Source organism: Coloeus monedula (genome assembly GCF_965178545.1).
Source record: "Coloeus monedula genome assembly, chromosome: 2".
Taxonomy (NCBI): Eukaryota; Metazoa; Chordata; class Aves; order Passeriformes; family Corvidae; genus Coloeus; species Coloeus monedula.
This window is the reverse complement of record NC_138782.1, coordinates 56602248-56622400: the sequence shown is the minus strand read 5'-3', so window position 1 is coordinate 56622400 and position 20153 is coordinate 56602248. Positions and strand designations below refer to the sequence as shown.

General features: G+C 39.6%; 2 protein-coding genes across 4 annotated transcripts in view; both read right to left on the bottom strand.

The window, feature by feature from the left end:
* VTA1 (vesicle trafficking 1) overlaps nt 1-12440 on the bottom strand; it is a 37771-nt gene extending 25331 nt beyond the window's left edge. For 2 of the 3 annotated variants that reach the window (XM_082277245.1, XM_082277246.1), the window contains exon 1: nt 12279-12440. In XM_082277245.1, coding sequence (XP_082133371.1) covers nt 12279-12387 — 109 coding nt within the window. In that variant the 5' untranslated portion in view covers nt 12388-12440. Of the gene's footprint in view, nt 1-3181; nt 3317-12278 lie in introns of those variants that run through there. The other variant, XM_082277247.1, reaches the window with a different exon arrangement.
* Nucleotides 12441-16229: 3789 nt separating this feature from the next.
* GJE1 (gap junction protein epsilon 1) lies at nt 16230-18902 on the bottom strand (the record flags this gene model as incomplete). The annotated part of the gene is made up of 3 exons (XM_082277288.1): nt 16230-17678; nt 18087-18269; nt 18864-18902. The coding sequence occupies 3 exons, from the start codon at nt 18900-18902 to the stop codon at nt 17283-17285; spliced, it is 618 nt and encodes a 205-aa protein (XP_082133414.1). The 3' UTR covers nt 16230-17282.
* Nucleotides 18903-20153: the final 1251 nt, after the last annotated feature.

Here is a 20153-nt window from a genome sequence, read left to right as displayed (position 1 = left end):
TCCCAAGCATCTCTTCATACACTAGAGAGAACCTCTTCCCTTTGAATTACCTCAGTAAACACAAATATTACACAATTGTCATCACATTGCACTTATCCTGATGCTTGCTGCAGAAGAAAACATGCTCAAAAGCTTGTCTGCCTTTTCCATCTATTAGCAGTTTGTCTAATAAATTAGATATCTTTCTAAAACTTACTTAGATTCTGCTGGTGAGCACCATAATTTAGCTAATTTTTCTGGATTTTTAAAGTAGTATTTCCCATTTCATATACAACTGAATGTTGAAGCCAAAGTGTATGTTCCTTATTCGGGACTGCAAAGCTCACTAACTTTTCAATGTTAAAGCTGTTGGGTTGCCCAACTATCTAAAGACATTCTTCTGAAAAACAAAATACTTCTGCTCTCCAATGCCTCTCTAGTTTTACTATTACAATGTATAAAAGGATCTAGGATCTTTGTATTCAAGTTTCCAGTAAAGAACAACCACGTGAAAGTCCTGAACAAAACGAAAGGAATTAATAAAGACTAAGAACAACTACCACACTTGACCATGACAAATGGAAGAATTGCTATGTAGGTCTCATCAAGTGACAACATCATTATTGAGCTACTTACTGATAGGTACTCTTAAGCCCACCTTATTTATCTTCAGGATGCTGACATGTTAATGTTAAACATTAAAAACACCACATGTAAAGTTGAAATTAGATTTCAAAGAAATTCAAACACAAAGATACAGAGAATTGTATCTAAGGCACTAAAATTAATATTAAGTCATCTATCAATTAAAATACCATCATCACATGACAAGGAGCTAACGCGCAATCTTTGATTAAATTGATTTTAAGTACATACTTGATTGTAAGCTCCCCTGAACACATTTCATGATACAATTTAACAATATAAAACTTAAGAATTAACACAAGGTTGCTAAACCTATGAGCCATCTAGATCAGTTACCTCCTTTTGATGAATGAAAAGATCAGGTATTTTCAGAGGCAAATAAATTCATTTTAGACTGATATGCATTAGGGTGACAAATTCAAAATGTATTTGGTCATTATAGGATACAGATTTACCTTACTTGCTGAAGTATGCATCTTCAGATCTTGTCCATAACTCATTTACATAAAAAGAACTCTGTTTCCATATAAATGGATCTTGCAAATATCTTTAGTCTTGATCAGTTTAAAAATTAAAAGTACTTCTAATTTGTAACTGTTACTCTTGTGTTACCTATATGGGGATTTTTTTTACTCCCATTGCAAATATATCCATTTAAATACTGAATGCCAGATAATTTTTTCTTCACTAGTATCCAAAGGGGTTTGTTTACAGGACTGTGACATCTGTACACTTTGTATGAAGCCCTGAAAAGCCAGCCCTTTCCCCTCCTAGGATTTCAGAGGCTGAGAAAGACTTTAGGACTCCTTCAGGCACCCCAATGAACAAATGCAGAACAAGCCTTGAACACACAGAAATTACATGTCAGGGAACAATAGTTACAGATAAGAAACATCTTTTTCTTGTCCATATGTAACTTTACACTGTGGATGACATCAAGCAATCTTCCATACCAACACTATTTCCTCCTAACCTTCCTTCCTAGGACCAAGGTATCCAAGGTTCTTAGGTTGTTAAAGATCAAAGGACTATTATCCACAGCACAGACTGACAAGAAGGCATGAAGGTGCTGTAGCAGCAGCAGCTCTAAGATACTAAGAACAGAGACATCCTAGAGATAAACTATTAATGTCACCTGAGATAAGATTAAATGTGTTCCACCTGGCACAGCAATTACATCTCTGTACCACAAAACTGACCACAGGACACAGTTACCACATGCAGCCACCAAGTCCCAATTTGTATCACTGCCTACAGAAATTGTTAAGATTTCCTGAAAGATCTTATTAACTGGCAAAAGGTCAAAGCACACTTTACCCTAACAAGAAAGTCTACTGTGATCTTTAAAAGCTTTTGAAGTCCAGAATTTTTGCATGCTCACTTCTTCACATACTTTTATATGTTTGAAAGAAGGACTAACCTGCCCAGAGATAGGCCTCTGCTGAGGCAGTCACTGAGATAAAGGCAAAAGCTATTCCTTTTTTCTCAAGTAAGTGGTGATCAAGAATGAGCGTGATGTCTGTAAAAAAGACTATTGACAGAGCATCACTATATAGTAGCATTCAGTGCCAAAAGGTAGTCTTGGCTCAGATACCATTGACAAAACAATCTGATTGCAACGAAAAATGAGGCAACCCTTAAGTCAGAAAACACAAACCAGACACTACCAGTCAAAATCTCCACGAACATCGGCTTCACTCAATGAACTGAAGATACAGAAGAAAACTCTCCACAGTTTGAATCTCATCAGTGACACACAGAATGTTAAGTATGCTTAGGTACACTTACTGCTTTACTCAATGCTGCTCTAGTCAAAAGCAGGGCTTTAAGACTGAAAACCTCTATCATTAAACTTACCAAGCAAACAGAAGGTGAAACAGCTGAAAAACTGAAAGAACTAGAGATTTCTAGGGACAAAATAGGAAGAGGAAGAAATAATGTGGTATTTATCTTTAAAGAAAATAGGAAAACAAAATTGGAAGAGGAGGAAATAATGCGGTATGTATCTTTGAAGACACTACTGAAATAAATATAATTATCTTTTAATGCTTTGAAATTTTGCTTCTGAAATTATCTGTATGAAGAGCAACATGGGAATGAATCTGAAAGCAGTAAGCAATCCTTTGCCTTATTGCTGACAACAAGAAAAAGTGTCTACCAGTTCTACTCTTGAAATTTTTGAGTATTACTATAACATATTCCTAAGGAAAAAATTTTAGTTTATTTCCAAATGCAAGTTCTTCCACATCTGTATCTTCTGTCATCCTCTCTGCTCTAATTTTGAAATGTCCCGAGTATTCTACATGAAGGCTATCTGTAAGACTGTGTTGGTTTTGATACTACTGCCTTTGCCAGTTAAGGGGTTCTCTTGCATATCTTTCATTTTGTGAGTGCTCAATCACACAGGTATTACTTATTGTAAAGATACATGGTAATAACTGAAAAATATGTTTTCACCCAGTGAAGGAAATCTATAATGTGCTTTTCATGCCTAACTTGCATCAAATGGGCAAACTCACTTCATTACTAAATTTTCAGCAGCAAGAGCAAAACATACCTCTCCTGTGTTAATATCATCAGTCAAATTTTAAACTGGCAATTAATGGTCAAAGAACTGTCCTCCATGCTTATGCTGACAGGTAATCTCAGTAGCAAATATCGCGTAAGCAAGAGGCCAAAAGTTTACCGCCTCCAACATCTCCACTAAGAAAGTCAACAGTGACATCAGTTCAGTTGCCCTCTTCCCCCGCATCTAAAAGAAAACAAATTATTTACATTGTGTACAGCTGTTCTGGTTTCTGTAATATTGCAAAAGCAATATTCTGTAATATTGCAAATTACTATGCTTGATAAGTCCCAAAACTTTTGCTTTAATGGAAGTGGTTCCATTTCTAGTAAGTGGAAGGTAATCTCCTGAAGGGTATAGACACCACAAAAGAAATCCTCTTAGTGTTCTGTATTACAAATGCATTGTTTTACCTTGTAGAATACCACACTTGAAAGGCCATTTTACATCAAAATCATTTTGGTTTTCTCTTCAGAACTTCTCTGTATACATTGAAAAAAATGTTTAAAGTGCATGTCCCTAATGACCAGCGATATACTGTTAAAACTAAAGAACTTTACTTACAGGAGCCATTTGCTTTGGAACTTCTGATAAAAAAAAATCCTCTGTGAACAGACAAGCTTCTGGAAATGTTAATGTAAAAGAGAACTAAACCCATACATTATAGCTGCAAAAGTTTTCAAGTTTTTAAAGCCAAAATGGAGTATATTAAGAATGTAGACAATCTTGGAATTAAACGACCTGTAATTCTTATCTCTCTTCACTATTTATGATGAAGATCTGGAATATCTGGAAACAAACAGGTGAATGAAATTATTCTTCCTTTTTTTTTTACGCACTCAGCTTTATGACAGATACAACTATTTTTTGCCCCCCTCCATTCAAGTAGCAAAATAGACTTTTATGTGACCAATGAAGTAGTATAGTATGTGCATAAAGTACTAAGGAGGTAAAGGAGGCTACATAGAACTAATGTTTAAATATTAAATAACATAAGTAGAGCTAAAGTAATTTGCAATTTTACACACAAAGACACGACTGTTTTGCCAATTATTAACTAAGACAGTTTGCAGACACGACATTTATCTTCAAATTCATAAAGACTTGGCAAGTAATCATTCTCACAAAAATGTTATGCCAAGACAACTACAAAATATACATCTTGATTTGCTGCCCTTAATCTCTGTTCAGTAAATACTAAGTGTGGGTGTGCTGGCTGGAATTATACAGTGAGCTTTACAGAAACTTCTCTCCCTTTATTTATGTCACGTAATACCACGTTATTTTTCCTTTGCTAATACACAGCACAATTTCAGAGCAAGTATTTTGTCTTTAGTATGTGCCAGACATTCATTCCTCATACACAGTAAGTCACTCCAGATTCATGTTTGTGTAACAACTGAAACTCCCCTTGCTCCCATTTTAAACTAACTTTGTGCCAAGTAAAAAATACTGGAGAACAAAAGTTCCAGCCAGCAAGCATACACAATAGGTTGATTCTTTATCTTCCTAATTCTGTCCTACTATCCATCTTTCTTTTTCCTGCTCTAACAGGATCAAAAGATTATAGTTCTTTTTCCCTGTGTATATTTAATTCTCTAGCATAGAAAATAAATTATTAGCAAGTGGAATATTTTTGACATTTGATAGTAACAAAGTGACATAAAATAGCAAAAAATAACATTGCAATAAATTTTAGCCATATTTTGATTCTGATTAAGGGATGAAAGCTTTTCCAGGCTGTAATTTATTACTCATTCATATTCTACATCTTCCTCTTCTCTTTGTCAAACCACTGACAGAAAAATGTTTGTTAACTGCTTGGTACAGGAAGCCAACAGTTAGAATATAAATGTGGGAAGCAAGGGGAACAAGTGTTGCAATTATTAAAGGATCAGGGGCATGGATTATTGATAGAATTATGGGATCAATAAAAGAACTGTAGCAATAGGCCTGCAAGCAAAAGGCCTGTGAGAAAAACTCTGCATGAGAAAAATTCGTGTGAGAAACAAACCTGAGAAACAAAGAGGGAGTCTTGAAGATTTGCAGCTGTTCAGGTAAGACCTGGAGAGGGGGAGGTAAACTCTGAATTCTTTTAATCATAACATAACTGTAGAAGCTTGCCAATGTAAGTCCAATTATGTAGAAGTAGAAATGCGTTTTGCTAAGTTTTAAGCCACTTAAGAGTTAACAAGCTGGTATACTATATAAGTGCCTCTGGATTGCTAATAAACGGAGTTTTGCTCTTATCAACCATATTGGTTTGGACTGCATTCCTCCCCCGCCAGAGTCCCCGGGCCTCTCTTCCTTTTACAATTCCAACAAACAAGGACATTAAATTGGATTCTACTCAAATTCAAAACTACTGGAAACATATTTTCATATAAAAATGAATTATTCTTGCTTTCATGAACATTAATGTGTCATATTTCAATCACATAATTTCTGCATGCAGATCATAAATACATGATATTTCTACATGGCTAAGTCCAAGCTGTCTGAAATCAAAGACTTTAAAAAATAGATTTAACATACTAACAAACAAACTTGGCCTTACACTCTCTCTTCATTACATGATGCTGAAGGAAACTAGCAAAAGACAAGGCATTAGGCTGGCAGCATCAACTGAAAGCTTCAAAAGTGTACTCCTGACCTTAATGGCTAACAGCATCCACAGCTGCATCAAGAGAAGTGTCGCCAGCAGGTTGAGGCAAGGAGTCTTTCTGTTCTACTTGGCACTAGTGTGCCACACCTGCAGTCCTGGATCCCCAGGATGAGACATGGCAAGGGCCACAAAGCTGATGAAAAACTAGGAACATCTGTCACACCAGGAGAGGAAGAGAGCTCAGATTGTTTAAGTGTTGAAAAGCAAATAATCAGAGGGTCTTATCAATGTATGCAAATACCTTACGTGAGAAGGGGGGCAGTGGGGAGTGAAGACGAAGCCAGACCCTTCTCAGTGGTGTCCAGTGACAGGACAAGAGGCAACAGGCTCAAAATGAAATACAAGAAATCCCATTTAAATGTAAGAAAAATCTTCTACTGTCTGGGTAATCACACACCGGAACAGGTTGGTCCCAGCAGTTGTGGAGTCGCCATCCTTGCAGATGTTCAAAAACTGCCTGCCCACAGTCCTGACCAACCTGCCCTAGTGATTATGCTCTGAGCAGGGGATTGCATGAGGGGATGTACAAAGCCTTCCAACCTCAACAGTTCTGTTTTTCTGCAAATCAGAATACTGATGTTAATGCATCCCTTCTTCAAAGGCAGCAGCAAACCTCAGGCAGGAAAAGACAGTTGTTAATTCTACTTCCAGAGGTTCAAGTTCAATAAATATATACCAAAAAAAGGTGAATTATGTGCCGGAAACAAGGCACCTTAGTATATTTACACTAAATTTACACATTTACATTTACCATACAAGTGAAATTTATGAGTTTCATACAAATACATGTAATTCAGAAAAGGTTTCGATCTCTGAAGTACACTTGTTCTATTTTATCTTCTCATTCCTATCTCTGTCAGAATAGATTATTTTAAAATATTTCCTATATAATCAAAGCAAGTGCCCAAAAATACTACACAAGAGTTAATATCATCTTAATTTTTGCCACCACCCACAGTTTGCTTTGAGGATTGTGGGGTTTATATAATTGTCTTTGTTATTCCTAACACTTTTTAGTTTTTCTGTCTGCACAGACAAAACAATTTTAAGAGCACAGTCTTCCCCAGTTACAAATCTTTGAAATAATCAGAGCGAACAAAGACTGAAAACAGAAAAAAATAGAAAGCAAAGGGAAAAGTATAAATTGAGAAAAAGTTTTACCTTATAGCACAAACAAGACAAGTCTAACAGTACACTATGAAACTGGTATTTACTTAAATATCTGACTACTTTAACTTACCTTGAGTAAAGAAGAGATTAAATCTATTCTTCTGTATGCAAGCTCTAATAAAAGCCTTTAAAACATTTGTTGTATTGGTAGCCCACAAAATAATATTCTGCCACCAGCAATATGAGAATATGGAAAATGTACTTTTACAAATGGACTACACAAAACTAATACAATAGATGAGTATTTAAACTGGAAGGATCAGGAATTGGATCATACTAGATATGGAATTTTATAAGCACATTCTTTTAAACATTTCAATTCCACAGTGTCCCAGAATAAATGAAGTCATTAAGTATGTGCTGAATCTCTCCAAATACAGCAAATACCAGTTACTTTTATTAATAATTCTTAATTACTTGCATCTTCTAAATTAATCATTGGAAATGCATTAAGATACAATAAAAAGTTGAATTATTTAAAAGCTCAATTAAAATATCTGGCCATTATTAGTCCTCTGCTCTAAGGAAGGATCGGTAAAAAATAACAGTATTTGAGTTGTAAAACTGCACAGTAACTATATTTCCCAAATTCTTAGTCAGACCATGAACTTTACAGTCTATTTTTTCTGTAATAATAATATTAATAATAATAAACTCATATAATTTGTATGCAAAGAGAAGCTTGTTTAATAGGTGTCTGACTACACTTGAATGTGAAAAGCCAGTCACATTTAGCAGAGGGATATTTCTGTTAAAAGCTGAATGACTTTTGGTTCAAGAGGTTGTCAACTAGTTGTGGAAAAAAAATTGTCTCTTTTGCTCCTCTCCTGCTTGATCTCACAAACGCAGAAAGGTTAATACAAGAGTATGATCCTTTGGAGGCATTTTTTCACACCTCTTTCATACAGAACCAATCTACTGATCTTACATGGTTGTTTGCTGATGTTTATTAAAGCAAAAATCACCACACTTTGCTTTTTGAAAATTACTAGAATCATAATTTTTTTCATGTTGGATTCATTGGCTATCCAAACATTGTTCATGAAACATCAGTCCTTTTCTGGCAACTCACTGGCATTCTCTCAATACTTTTGAATTAGAACATCAATGTTCACTAAGTATAGACTACCAATCATCTTTGCAAAGAGATTATTAACAATGCTACAGGAAGGCTGAAACAACAGCCATTAATGAAAATCTTGCTTTAAACTGTAAACCTGAAGTTTTTGGAAGATACAGCTACCTCTCAAACCTTGCAATTAAAAAGACCCCAAACTTATCAGTCAAACTGCCACAGTTTGGATATATGATTTCTTCAGTTATTACAGGCCAGAAATTTTTTTTTAATCAGAGCCTGCCTCCTTGTGTCTGCAAATAACATCTCAAAGTAGTCAAACAGTAAGACTCATGTAAGTTTTTAACACAATAAGTTATTTTATTGACTACCAATTACTTACTTGACTTTTGCTAGGCAACCAATGTAGCATTTTTTTCTAGTATTCCCTTATACCTGCTGAATAAACTGACCTTTACTGAACCTGAAATACCTACATACTTAATGATTAACAAATAATACAAAAGTGAAAAAAAGTATCAAATGGGGAAGAAAGCATTTAAAATAAAGTGGTAGATCATTGCAGTGCTGGACACTTACATTAACCATTAAGTGTTTAATCTCTTTAAAAGAATTATTTTGTGAGATCATGTCCTCTTAAAAGCTTTAAAAAAATAAACCTGGTTTCTTTATTTCTCTACGGTCTGTGTTCTGGGTAGAACAAATGTTACAACCATGTTAATTTATGGTACATACTGTCAGGAAAAAAATATATTTTAATTACTTCAATAAAAAGGTAATAGTTTACACACAACATCTAAAGCTACTGATCATATTCTGCTTTGAATCTGATTACCTAAAAAAGAGGTTAAGCATGAAGGTTTTGTAAGGATTGCACAGGATTACCAGTAATAAACCAGTTTTTTAATTTTTGCAGTGTGGAAGTACCACAACAAAAAGTGTTGTGTTATAGTGTACAAGAACATCAATGTTCAACATTTTATTTCTCACGTGGAAAATTATGTGGCTGTTGAAAAAGACAAATAATCCCTGCTGCAGCTATTTAAACTGTGTAAAACGGATTAATGGGAATTAAATTACAGTTTCTGTAAATCAACATATGCCAGCAACACCAAAAAAGCAGGAGTCCTGCCTTTGTCCCAAGCCACTGTGTCTTGTTCCTTGTCTTTGGGGGAACACAGTTGCTTAAGCAGCAGTGAATCGGCCTGGCTGAAAAATAGCTTATTATTGTTTTTCATCATGCAATTAGATTAACATTTGCTTCCAAACCACTCTAGGGTTAGGAATGAGAGACCAGAGAAGGACTACAGCATTTTCTTTAGGTGGCATTACTGATTTATGCTATCTTAATGCTTAAAATGCACACAAGAGAAAAAAAATTAAAATAGTGTATGCAAATAAAACATGTAACTGCCATATAAATTCCCAGCTTTAAGAGTACACCTATATCACCTATGATGAGAGACAAAAAAGTAACAAGAGCAGTAATTTCTCTGACAATTTTATTGCTAAGCTATAGAAAGCAATTATTTTAGGTTGCAAACACATCTTGTCAGAGTGCACTTACTTCTGATGCTCAAATTAATTTGTGTCACAGCTCTTATTATTAGACATATAATAGAGGAATTTAACTAAAATTAACATGAAACAAAACCTAGCATACATATGCCCATACTGCAAACTACTGTACCATGGCAACATTAATAGTATTGTGACCAAAGCTTTTTTCCACGTATGAACCACGTATGGCAACATTCCAAAGCTATAAATACATCACTGTTCAGACTGATAGTTACATCCACTAGCTAACCAGTGCTCCCCCTCACAGGGTGCCTGTGAAAGCAGCCCTGTGATGGAACATGCAGCACTGTCCCATCGCATGGCCTTTCACCACAGGGTGCACTCTGCCGTGCCTCACCAGCCTCCTGGTCCCAGGACATGCAGGGTGCCAGGCATGTGCCTGCAGATGAGGCTGGTGGAGAAGTGCCAGCACAGGCAACACCACACGACTTAGCTTGCACAGTGCTTTCCTCACTCCATTCCTTCCAAACAATACATTATATAAAACGTAAAGAGCTCCTCTGAAACCCATTTCAAAGGCTCCACAAAGAGATGCTCACTTTTTTCAGTGATGCGTCTAATGAGAAGCATTTTCAAAACACTATCTGAAAGGTATCTTGAAAATTTTTTGTGTCCCCAGATCTACACTTCTAAAACTTTATCTTTTCAGTAAAGCTTTTATTATTCACAGCATGCTAGGAGTATATGCAGTACATTTTTTTTTTGATAGTAGCAATATTAATAATTAATACTTTGGGATTCCATGCAATTATTCCAAACCCACAATGTTAAAACTTAATGGCTCATAAACCTTACTTTTGCTTCAAAGCCAGAACTAAATGAAGACAAAAACAACTATGGAACAGGAGTAATGCATTTTCGTCAATCCAGACAAACTCATCCACCATGGGAGGAAGTAAGTGTCATCAGCGGAACACTGGTGAAAACAAAGATCCTTTGTTTTTTTTAAATACACAAAGGAGAAGAATGAGCAAGACCTAACTTGAAAAAGAGGTGTCAGTGCTTTTTACTTTACGTAATACTGTAATGAAAAAGATATCTCTGGAATACAGTCTCTGCTATACTCAGTAATGAATCAGATGTGTTGAAGCACTCAAATGAAAAAATAAAAAGTTTCAGACTGCTTAGGACAGACAAGGCAAGCGACTTTACAGGAAATGGTAATTATCCAACACAGGCTTTTTTTTCCCTCTACGCTAAGACTTTAAGCTTCAGAATGCAAAAGACAAAGAAAAGTAGAGATCATACACGAAAACATTTCTGGTTTAAAATAGACTTGTATTTTATCACCTACACTAATGCATATCTTTTTCTTGTATAGCCAGACAGGGTATTAATGACAGAATGACAGAAATATGACAGAATAATGACAGAAAAACCCAGAGAAATAAAGAAAAACAAACAAACAACAAAAAACAGTGCAACTTGACCTAGCTGGTGTTTCCTGCCACACACAGTGCCACTCGTCCTGTTTTTCCAGTAAATAAAGAGAGAGTACTACTGAGAACATCCAGTGTTCTAAAATGTGGCTACCTCACCTTCCTGGTTGCACTTTTCCACGTTAGCACACTATTCCTGTGTAACACAGAAAAGGTAAAATTATTATTCTGTCACTCGGATGACAGCTTTTTCAGAGCTATCTGAAACCTGAATGTCAAGATTTCATTCTTCTAAATTAAAATCACCTTACAAAGAAAAACTACCAGTTCTACATCAATTTTTAATTTCATTCTTCTTGAAGACAAGCCAAGTAAACCCCTCAAATAACCTCACATCTCAATAAAAAAACCCAACACTGTGATGACACACCTTCCTTCCCCTTAAGGGTGGGCTGTCGACAACATAAACATACATTTCTGGTGATCTGCTAGTCTTAGGCACTTTTCAAGTGTGGCTTAACTGTGACAGGCATTTAAGCTTAACAGCAGGCTTGCATTTCTTTATTAGCTTAGAAGCCAGATCAGCTTGAAAAATCTACATATTAATTTGCAAGATTTACAGTAAGGTTTTGCTGTGTTCATTTCGGTGAAAGAAGTAGAGAAAGAGCAACCCACTCACTCCCTTTAAGAACCCCTACCCCGTGCGGGCAGGAACGGAACGGAAAGGGGAAAGGAAAGGGGAAAGGGAAGAAAAGGGAAGAAAAGGAAAGGGAAGAACTACTATCAGAACTAAAGATTCTCAGACTCAAAATACTTATTCAGGGTTGCACAGGACAGGAGGACCAAAACTCTGAAAAGGTTCTTGAATGCTATTTTTTGCCATACTTCTTAGGACTATCCCATCAGGGCCACTTTGCACGGTGGCGTACGCGCACGCAGCCGGGCTGCCGAATACGCACTGCGACTGCGAAGAGCCTTTAACTCCGCAAGCACGGAGCGGATGAAAGGCGAGCGGGGCTGCAGCGGCAGCCGAGCACACCGCGACCACCCCGCACCGCCCAGAGGTGGGGCTTCCCCCCGCCCCCCGCCTCCGCACATCCCACGGGCAGCCCGGGCGGGCAGGGGAGGAGCGCTCCGCCCGGTGCAGCGGCTGGCGGCCGCGGGAGGGAGCGGCGGCCGGGCCCGGCGGGGCGGCGCTGCGGCCGCCTCCTCACTCACAGTAGTACGCCACCACGGGCTCCCGCTTGTCCAGCTCCTGCGCGGTCCGCAGATGGTGCTGGATGCTCTTGAACTGCGGCGGCAGCGGGGGCAGCGCCGAGGCCGCCATGGCGCGGGAGGCGGCGGCGCCCGGGTCTCGCTCCCGGGGCTGCCGCGCGCCGCTTCCGCTTCCGGCTCGGGAGCCGTGGGCGGGCGGGTGGCGGGGCGCGGAGAGCGCCCCCTGCTGTGCGGGAGGGGGCGGGCGGGGCCGTCCGTCCGTCCGTCCGTCCGTCCGTGTATGCGGAGCTACAGCTTCGAACGCCACCTGCGTGGCCCCTTAGTGCTTGAAACGCGTCCCACAGCAGCCGTGAGAAAGGGCTGGAGACCTCGGGGCGGCCGGGGCTTCTCCCTGGCCCAGCGGTGGAATGGCAGCCTGGCCCCGGCTGCCCAGGGCTGAGCAGTGACGCCTTCCCCATCCCTTCTGCCTCCCTTCCTTTGGCAGGTCAGCCCAAAGAGCTGTGCAGACCTGGCCTGTGGAGGTACACCTGAAAGTAAAATCCCTTCTCAGACTGAAACATCTTATCCTTGGGCTGTGCCAAGGCTTACCAGAGGTCCGGGAGGCCCTCGGGGGCTGAACTGCACCTTTACATCCTGGCCTCTGCCCTTCATCCCCAAAAACTGATGTCCACAAAAATCGGATCAGTTACCTGGTATGCCAATAAATACACACTCGAGAGAGACATTGATTATTCGGAGTTGCGGCAGCCTAGGTGTTTGGTGGTATTCCATAAATCAAGCACCCCAACTATCAACACTTTACTAGTAATACATTTAGCAAACAGGTTACAGGTTACATAGTTTTCTTATCAATTAGTATTCTGTCTTCTGTTAGTTGATGATTCTCTTGCTTCTTATGCTAATTAGTGACCATGTTTAATCTTTCTCATTCGAGTCATTTTGTTTCTTGGGTCGCTGGTCCATGAGGTGGTGGTCAGGATCTCCCCCTGCCAGAACTACCTTTTACCCAGTCAGAGCTGATTGCAGCACAGTTGCTGAGTTGCCTTATTAGTTTCTTCCTGATTTTGTGAGTTCTGCCAAATGGCCCTGTGGCCTGTAAATTCTGCATTCCTTGTGTCAACTATCAGTGGGCAACCTTCTTCCCAAGATTTGTTAGCCTCCCCCTGGGTCTGAGATCAATGAAGAATGCCAAGCTCTAAACCTGGCAAACAATGTAAACCTGGTAAATGAGGCAATTCTTCTACCAATTTGATTTGTTTTTCTAACACTTGGACATCACTTAGAGCTGGCTTGCTAGCTGCTATCTGTTTTCACGGATTAAATCTCCCTTCTTGTTGATTAGGCTTGAATGTATAGAAAGACTAAACATCAAAAAAAAAAATCCTTTCTTAAGAAAATTTTACATATTCCACATTTTGCAATGCTACCATGGCCTGGCTAATAGGACTGGGCTGCTTCTTGCCAGCTGTCAGCAAGCCTGTCAACCCTGGAACATGCATCTTGTAGGACCACCACTTCCCAGATAACTTTTTCTCTGAGGAACCACCAGGGATTTCTGCTTTTGCAGAGAGGGGATGAGAACAGCAAAAGAAATGTGAACTGTTGAAACAAAATAGTTTCAAATGGATCTCACAAGTTATTAAAATATAAATTATTTTAGTGTCTATTATCTCATTCCAATGACATTGTTAAAACTATTTTAAAATTTCTTTTAGACAGCCCTTTCGCCAAACCTGTTCTTGATCTCAAAGTGTCTGTTTGCAGGGGAGGAGAATGTCGATGCTCCAGGGCATAAAAAAAGGTGCGTGTTGGATGGGGGCACAGGGTAGGAGAGGTGGCTGCATTGTCTCATTGCTAACATGGGAGAGTGCCAAAAAGGGAACAGAAATGAAATTGTGTCTGAACAGAAGAAAGGAATCCATGAAAGGAACAGAACAAGGAGTGGTTGCAGGACTGGGATGCTGTGGTGCTATACTAGAATCTGGGTGGCCCAGAGCAGCTATACCTTTGATGTAAAGGCAATCATGTCACAATTACAGCTCTTTGTTAAGTGAGAACTAAAATGGTCATGATGTCTGACTAGAGACAAAACTGACTGCAAACACATGAGCTGGGGATTGCTTTGAGTGCTATCTGGGAAAATGAGGTGGCTGGAGTGCGGTGGAAAACAATGAAAAAGTCAAAGCACTTACAGTGCGAACCTGATGTAAGCAACAAAAATGCTTCCTCAGTGTTCTGGGAGACAGGACTTCATGTTCGCTCTGTAAAGAAATAGAATTGAATCAAAGAATCCCCAAGTGTATTATATAATTCCTTTCTAAATGGCAACAAGGAAAAAAATAAGCCTTCATGATCATCTCAAAGACTTGCTAAGCATTTGAGCAAAAATCAACGCAACACTGAGAAATGCATGAGGGCATATCAATCTCAGAGGGACGAAGGGTGGAAGGAAGCTGATAGAAAAAAATGTGAATAAGGATGAAAGTGGTGGGAGTTTGGAAGACTAAGCAAAAGAAAGTTTAGAGACACTTGAGAATACAAAGAGCGCCAGGAAAACAAGTGGCAAATATAGGAAATAGGAGTGTTGACAGCCACAGGGAAATGATTTCTTTACATGGATATAATATCTCCATCAACGTGTCTAGAAACTAATAGCAGAATCAGGCACAGAAAAACATTTGCACTAAAAGGCAATAATGCACTTTTTCTTTAAAATGAAAAACTGAGGAATTTGACAATTTTAATTCCACAGGAAATGCAGAAAAAAATATTGGTGGTGTATCTCATTCAGAAGAAGGAAAATTTTTAATATGTTCCAGAATTTGACCACAAAAGGAAAGGGCATAGTGGTGGGTAATCCAGCTCCTAAAGCACTCAAGGGATCTTCAGGCAGTCCCACGCCAGTACTTGTTCTTCAAGGGTCTTGATGGTAACAGGGACTTAAGGAAGTCCTGAGGGCTTGGGGGTTTTGGCACTCCTCTGACCCTTCTGAAGTGTTTGGAAATTTACAGAAGAACAGCAAGCAATGACATATTAAGCACCAGGGAGAATACTGACAAGGTTGTGATTAAGTTATTTTATTATTATACAAATAACTGATTAAGTGGCATTTGTTTACCATTGATAACAACTGTACCTGGCACGTGAAAGTAAATTATTTTTCTTAGTAGTTCTATATGCTGTATTTTTTTATAAATAAAAATATTTTTTTACCTGAGATTACAAGTTTCAGTTTGTAATAATAATTCCAGATGGATATTGACATATACAGTGAAAAATTAAACATGTATTAACCAAAGAACATGGCATATTATGCAAACAAGAAGTTAGCACAGTGATTTTTATTCCACTTGCAATGCTTGCAAATATCAAATAATTATTTTAATATTGCATAAATCTGATAGCTTTGACTGGACATTTATTTACGACATGTAACTTATTTCCATGGGGGAAAAATAATATTAATGCTTTAATATATTGAAATATATCATCTTGTTCTTGATCAGCATATTAAAAAAAAAAATCACACACCTAGTTTTAGCTCACTTTGTTTTACATGGCCCAGATTCAATCCAATCCAAGACACCTAAAACTTTCAATGCCATTTGTGTGATCAGGATTACTTTTGTGGGTGAGAATTGCAAGGCTATGATAATTCAACTGTGTTTGGGACTTATTAACTAACACTTGGTGGTAAAACATTTGGTAAGAATTTTTCCAGACTTTTCTAAACATTTCTGAAATGACCCAAATTCTGTTATCAGAATCCCAGCTTTTTGTATTTGAAAAAGGAATGGAAAATGGCTGATTGTTATTATTGCTGTGTGTAGATATTTTATACAGGAAACTACCTCCTCCTTTCTTTCTGATTCTGAAATCTTTTTTATTTCCATTATCTCACTTCAGCACAAGGAAATCACTTCTAAATTTAATATGTTTATTAGCTCTTAAGAAGAAACTGTCGCACACAAAACCATCTGATACCTATATACCTTTGAGACCTAACGTAACCAAATGCACTTACTGCATAGAATAATTTTAATATGCAGACTTCTTTTTTCATTGTTATTCTAGAAACTTTAGTCACAGCAAGAAGAAGTTAGATGTGACACAAACAGCAGAAAATTCTGTGGGCTCAATTCCACAGTCACACACAAGCAAAACTCACTGAAATCAAGTCATGATTGGGCCTAGGAATGGCTTTTTTCCGAGATTTTATTTTGACACTTCTAAGCCACTTAAGCAAAATTGTCAAGAAGCCCTTTTCCTCCTTCAAAATGTGATCATACTAAATTGGTAAAAATCTTCTGCGTGGTAAGCCAAAACATGAGGGTAAGGCATTGCAGTCAGCACACAGAATACCATGCTACTCTTAGAAGGAGATTCTGAGCCAGCAGGTGACAGTAGCTGAGCCTCTGCAGAGTGAAGCTGGTATCCATGGATATGTTGTCACCACAGCCTAACCAGGAGTCTCTGCCCCTGGGGGCTGAGATGCAGGTTGCATCTCAGTGGCACTGCTTGGGAAGATGCTCGAATGCTTTCTGGTACCCAGAGAGTATCCACCATTATTGCTCAATTCTCAAGCCATAAGCACATGTAAGAAATTTGCAATAGTTTTTCCTGAAAGGGCAATGACCTTATTAGCTCCAATGGCATGTGTTCAGAAAAGTTGTGAATAGAAGTGTGTTTATAAATAACCTTCTCCACACACACAGACACTCCCCTGGAGGCAGAACTATCGTATGTGGCAGGTCATGAAAATATATTGCTCTTGGAGACCTCAGTGCCTTTGGCCTTGACATGGAAACAAAGATTATTCTAAAACAGTGTGCAAGTTTTTAGTTAAGGAGCTCAGGTCAAATGACTATTCTGCCTCAGTAATAATAAGTGTGGTTCTCTTCTGCAACACTGCATAGAGGCCAGGAGATGATTTGTGATTTGTGGTTTGAAATCATTGTTACAAGACTGTAGGTGGACAGGGTGGTAAATGAGTACGTGTGGTTGACATTACTGAGTTTTTAAGAAACCTAGCCTTCTACATGAGATCTCAAAAATTTCAGCAACACACAAGATCACTGTAATCACAGTAAATGTGTACATTGCAATAAGAAAAATCGTCTTTTCAAAGTGCTCTGGCACCATGCACCGGGTAATGTTAAACTTTTTTTCAAGTGCTCCCACATCACACATGTAGATTGCGTTCACTTTGAAACCAAAGAGCTGAATCTGAAGCCAAAAAGCCACAACTTCAAGGACAATCCTTAAGAAAACAGAGAATATATAAAAACCGGTGTAGGATGACTTTTGGAGAATATCTTCCTGTTTGATGCTCTTACAAGCAGCGTAAAGGTGAAAAAAGGCTCCAGGTACCAGTACAATCACCAGCTGTAATGCCCAGAAAACCTAAAATGTAGCAGAAATGTAGCTGTCAGATCATTTACAACTGCATTGGGACAGCTAAAACACATGCATATTGGAACATTTTGCAAGTCTGTTTTAAATATATATCAAACATATAAGCACTTAGATGACAATAAAAGTAAAAAGCAGTTATGTTTTGACTTGAAAAGTTTAGTTGGTTTCTGAAACATGAGGATTGTTTTGAAGGAAAGGAAGCACAGCTCCCTATTTAGTCACTGATAAAGGAAAATATTAAAAGGAAAATATTAATGAAAAACTAGTTATAATTAGCCTAGTTAACTATAATTAGTCAGTTAGTACTTATATGGAACAATCACGTTTTAATTTTTGCAGTTTACTTTCTTAACACTGGATTTTTATAATGAAAAAATAGCAGAAAAAGATAATTACCTGAGGAGTTATCGGTCTGAACTGGTTGTAACAGAAAAGATTGACCTCTCTCTTGTCTGGGTCACAGCTGAAATGCAAGGCCTCATTTCCATAAACAGCAAAGCCCAAAACACCAAGGAAAAACATTCGAATTGAGCCAAAAAAAAGAGTGTGGAATTGACCAATTACCGTTGGCGGCTTGAGCTGCAAATCAGAGGGTTCATTCAACATAAAAAAATAAAAATGAACAGTGTTATTGTTGGAGGTCTACTGGCTTTTTTTCACTATCCAAAGTATTTATTTTATTCTACTTGTTTTAAAAAGAGAGTTTGTCTATGCTCTAGAGAGCAGTAGCTCTCTAACAAAATAATGTCTTAGAACACTTTATTGTTCCTACTAACTTTATATAAATGTTAATTTGTCTAGCACTTGCCAGTTCATTTGTTTCACTGCCTTTATCTGTATTCCGCTGCTGCAGAAGGCGCCAGACGGAGCTGAACGCTTCGACCCAAAGTCTATTCGTTTTGCTGTTGTACTGATTCATTCACATGATGTCAGGTGATGGCAAAGCACAGACCGCCGTGACACCAGCAAACCTAAACATGCTAAGAGCCATACTTATTCCCGCAAATTAAAGCTTCCCCAAAGGGGCAATTCCAGCCCCGTGCTCGGGCCGAGAGCGCAGGCGGGCGGCACCGCTGGCCGGTGCGCGGGGCGGGGGCGCGGCGGGGTCCCCGCGCGGTTTGGGGCCGGACCCCCGCTCCGGTCGGGGCCAGGGGGCCGCCCCCGCGTACTCACACATCCCTCCGAGAAGCTCCGGATGTAGTTGGGGGACATGGCTGGGGAAGGTGCCCTGTGTGGGCGGCGGCCGGAGCCGGAGCCCGCCCTGGCCCCGGCCTCGGCCCCGGCCCCGGCCCCGGCCCCGGCTCGCTCCGCCCTTTGTCCCCGGGCGGGCCCCTGCGCTCGGGCCGGCAGCGGGCGCAGCAAAAGCGGGGCCGGCGGGCGCCCGGCGGTAATCCCCGGGCAGCACCGTCAGCAGCGCCGGCCGCCACCGCCGCCGGCTGCGCTCCTGCCCCGCTGCCCCTGCCCCGCTGCCCCACGCCGGCCTTTCACCGCCACCCCGGGGTACCCGCTGTACCGACCATCACCCCCGCCCGGCCCCGGAGCCGCTCCCCGCCCCGGTCCCCATCCTCGTCCCGGTTGAGGCCCCGGCGCAGCGCTCTCGGAGCTGCCGCCGGCGGGAAGATCCGAGACCCGGCTAGCCGGAGCATCTAGATCTTACTAACTTTTTAACCAAGTCCACTAAAAAAGGATGCAGCAGGACTTGGAAGCCGTAGATCCACGATTCTGAATTCAAAGAAACAGAAATTGAATTAATACAAATAATATTAACCACTTGAAAATTGCTACAAATAACTTAATGGCAATAATTGCTATTAATAATTTGCCAGCCTACTCAATATGTGAGGTTGAAGGAGCTCCGGAAGAGCTGTGCATGCGAGTCCATGCATGCGACAGACACTCCTACTGGTAAATTGCCGCAAGGATGTACTTCATTCAACTCAGTAGTTTGAACGCAGTGGGAGTTCTATGGGAAGATGGAGAGAGAAAGGATGGAGATGGAAAACCAGTAAAGGGGAAATGCTGATTTGTCATTCACTCACTGGTATGCAGTAGTTATTTGGCGTGCACAGGAAAGTGAAATCCAGTCACCAAATCCAGAGAGGGGTAGTTACTGTTTTGCCTCTAAACTCAAAAGAGAGCCTCCCTTGTAGCTGGCTGCAGCATGACTTCAAGCTGATGCATCAAAAAGCATTGTTCCCCCTGTCATGTGTGCTCATAGGCATGGAAACATAGGCAGAAGAAGGGAAGTGATGGGAATTGGTGTTCATTTAACGTATGGATTTAGCTGTTGTGTCTCTAAAAGGTGCCTCAATGACTCTATTAATGACATGGTTGAAATAACTGTTGTAAGACATCAGAATGCCCTCTGTAAAGGAACCTGCTGTGCATCTACTGAAGTAGCTAAATTAGAAAGAAGGTGAAAAGTGCTCCAATAAGTGCATGTTATTTACTCAGCTCCTAGTT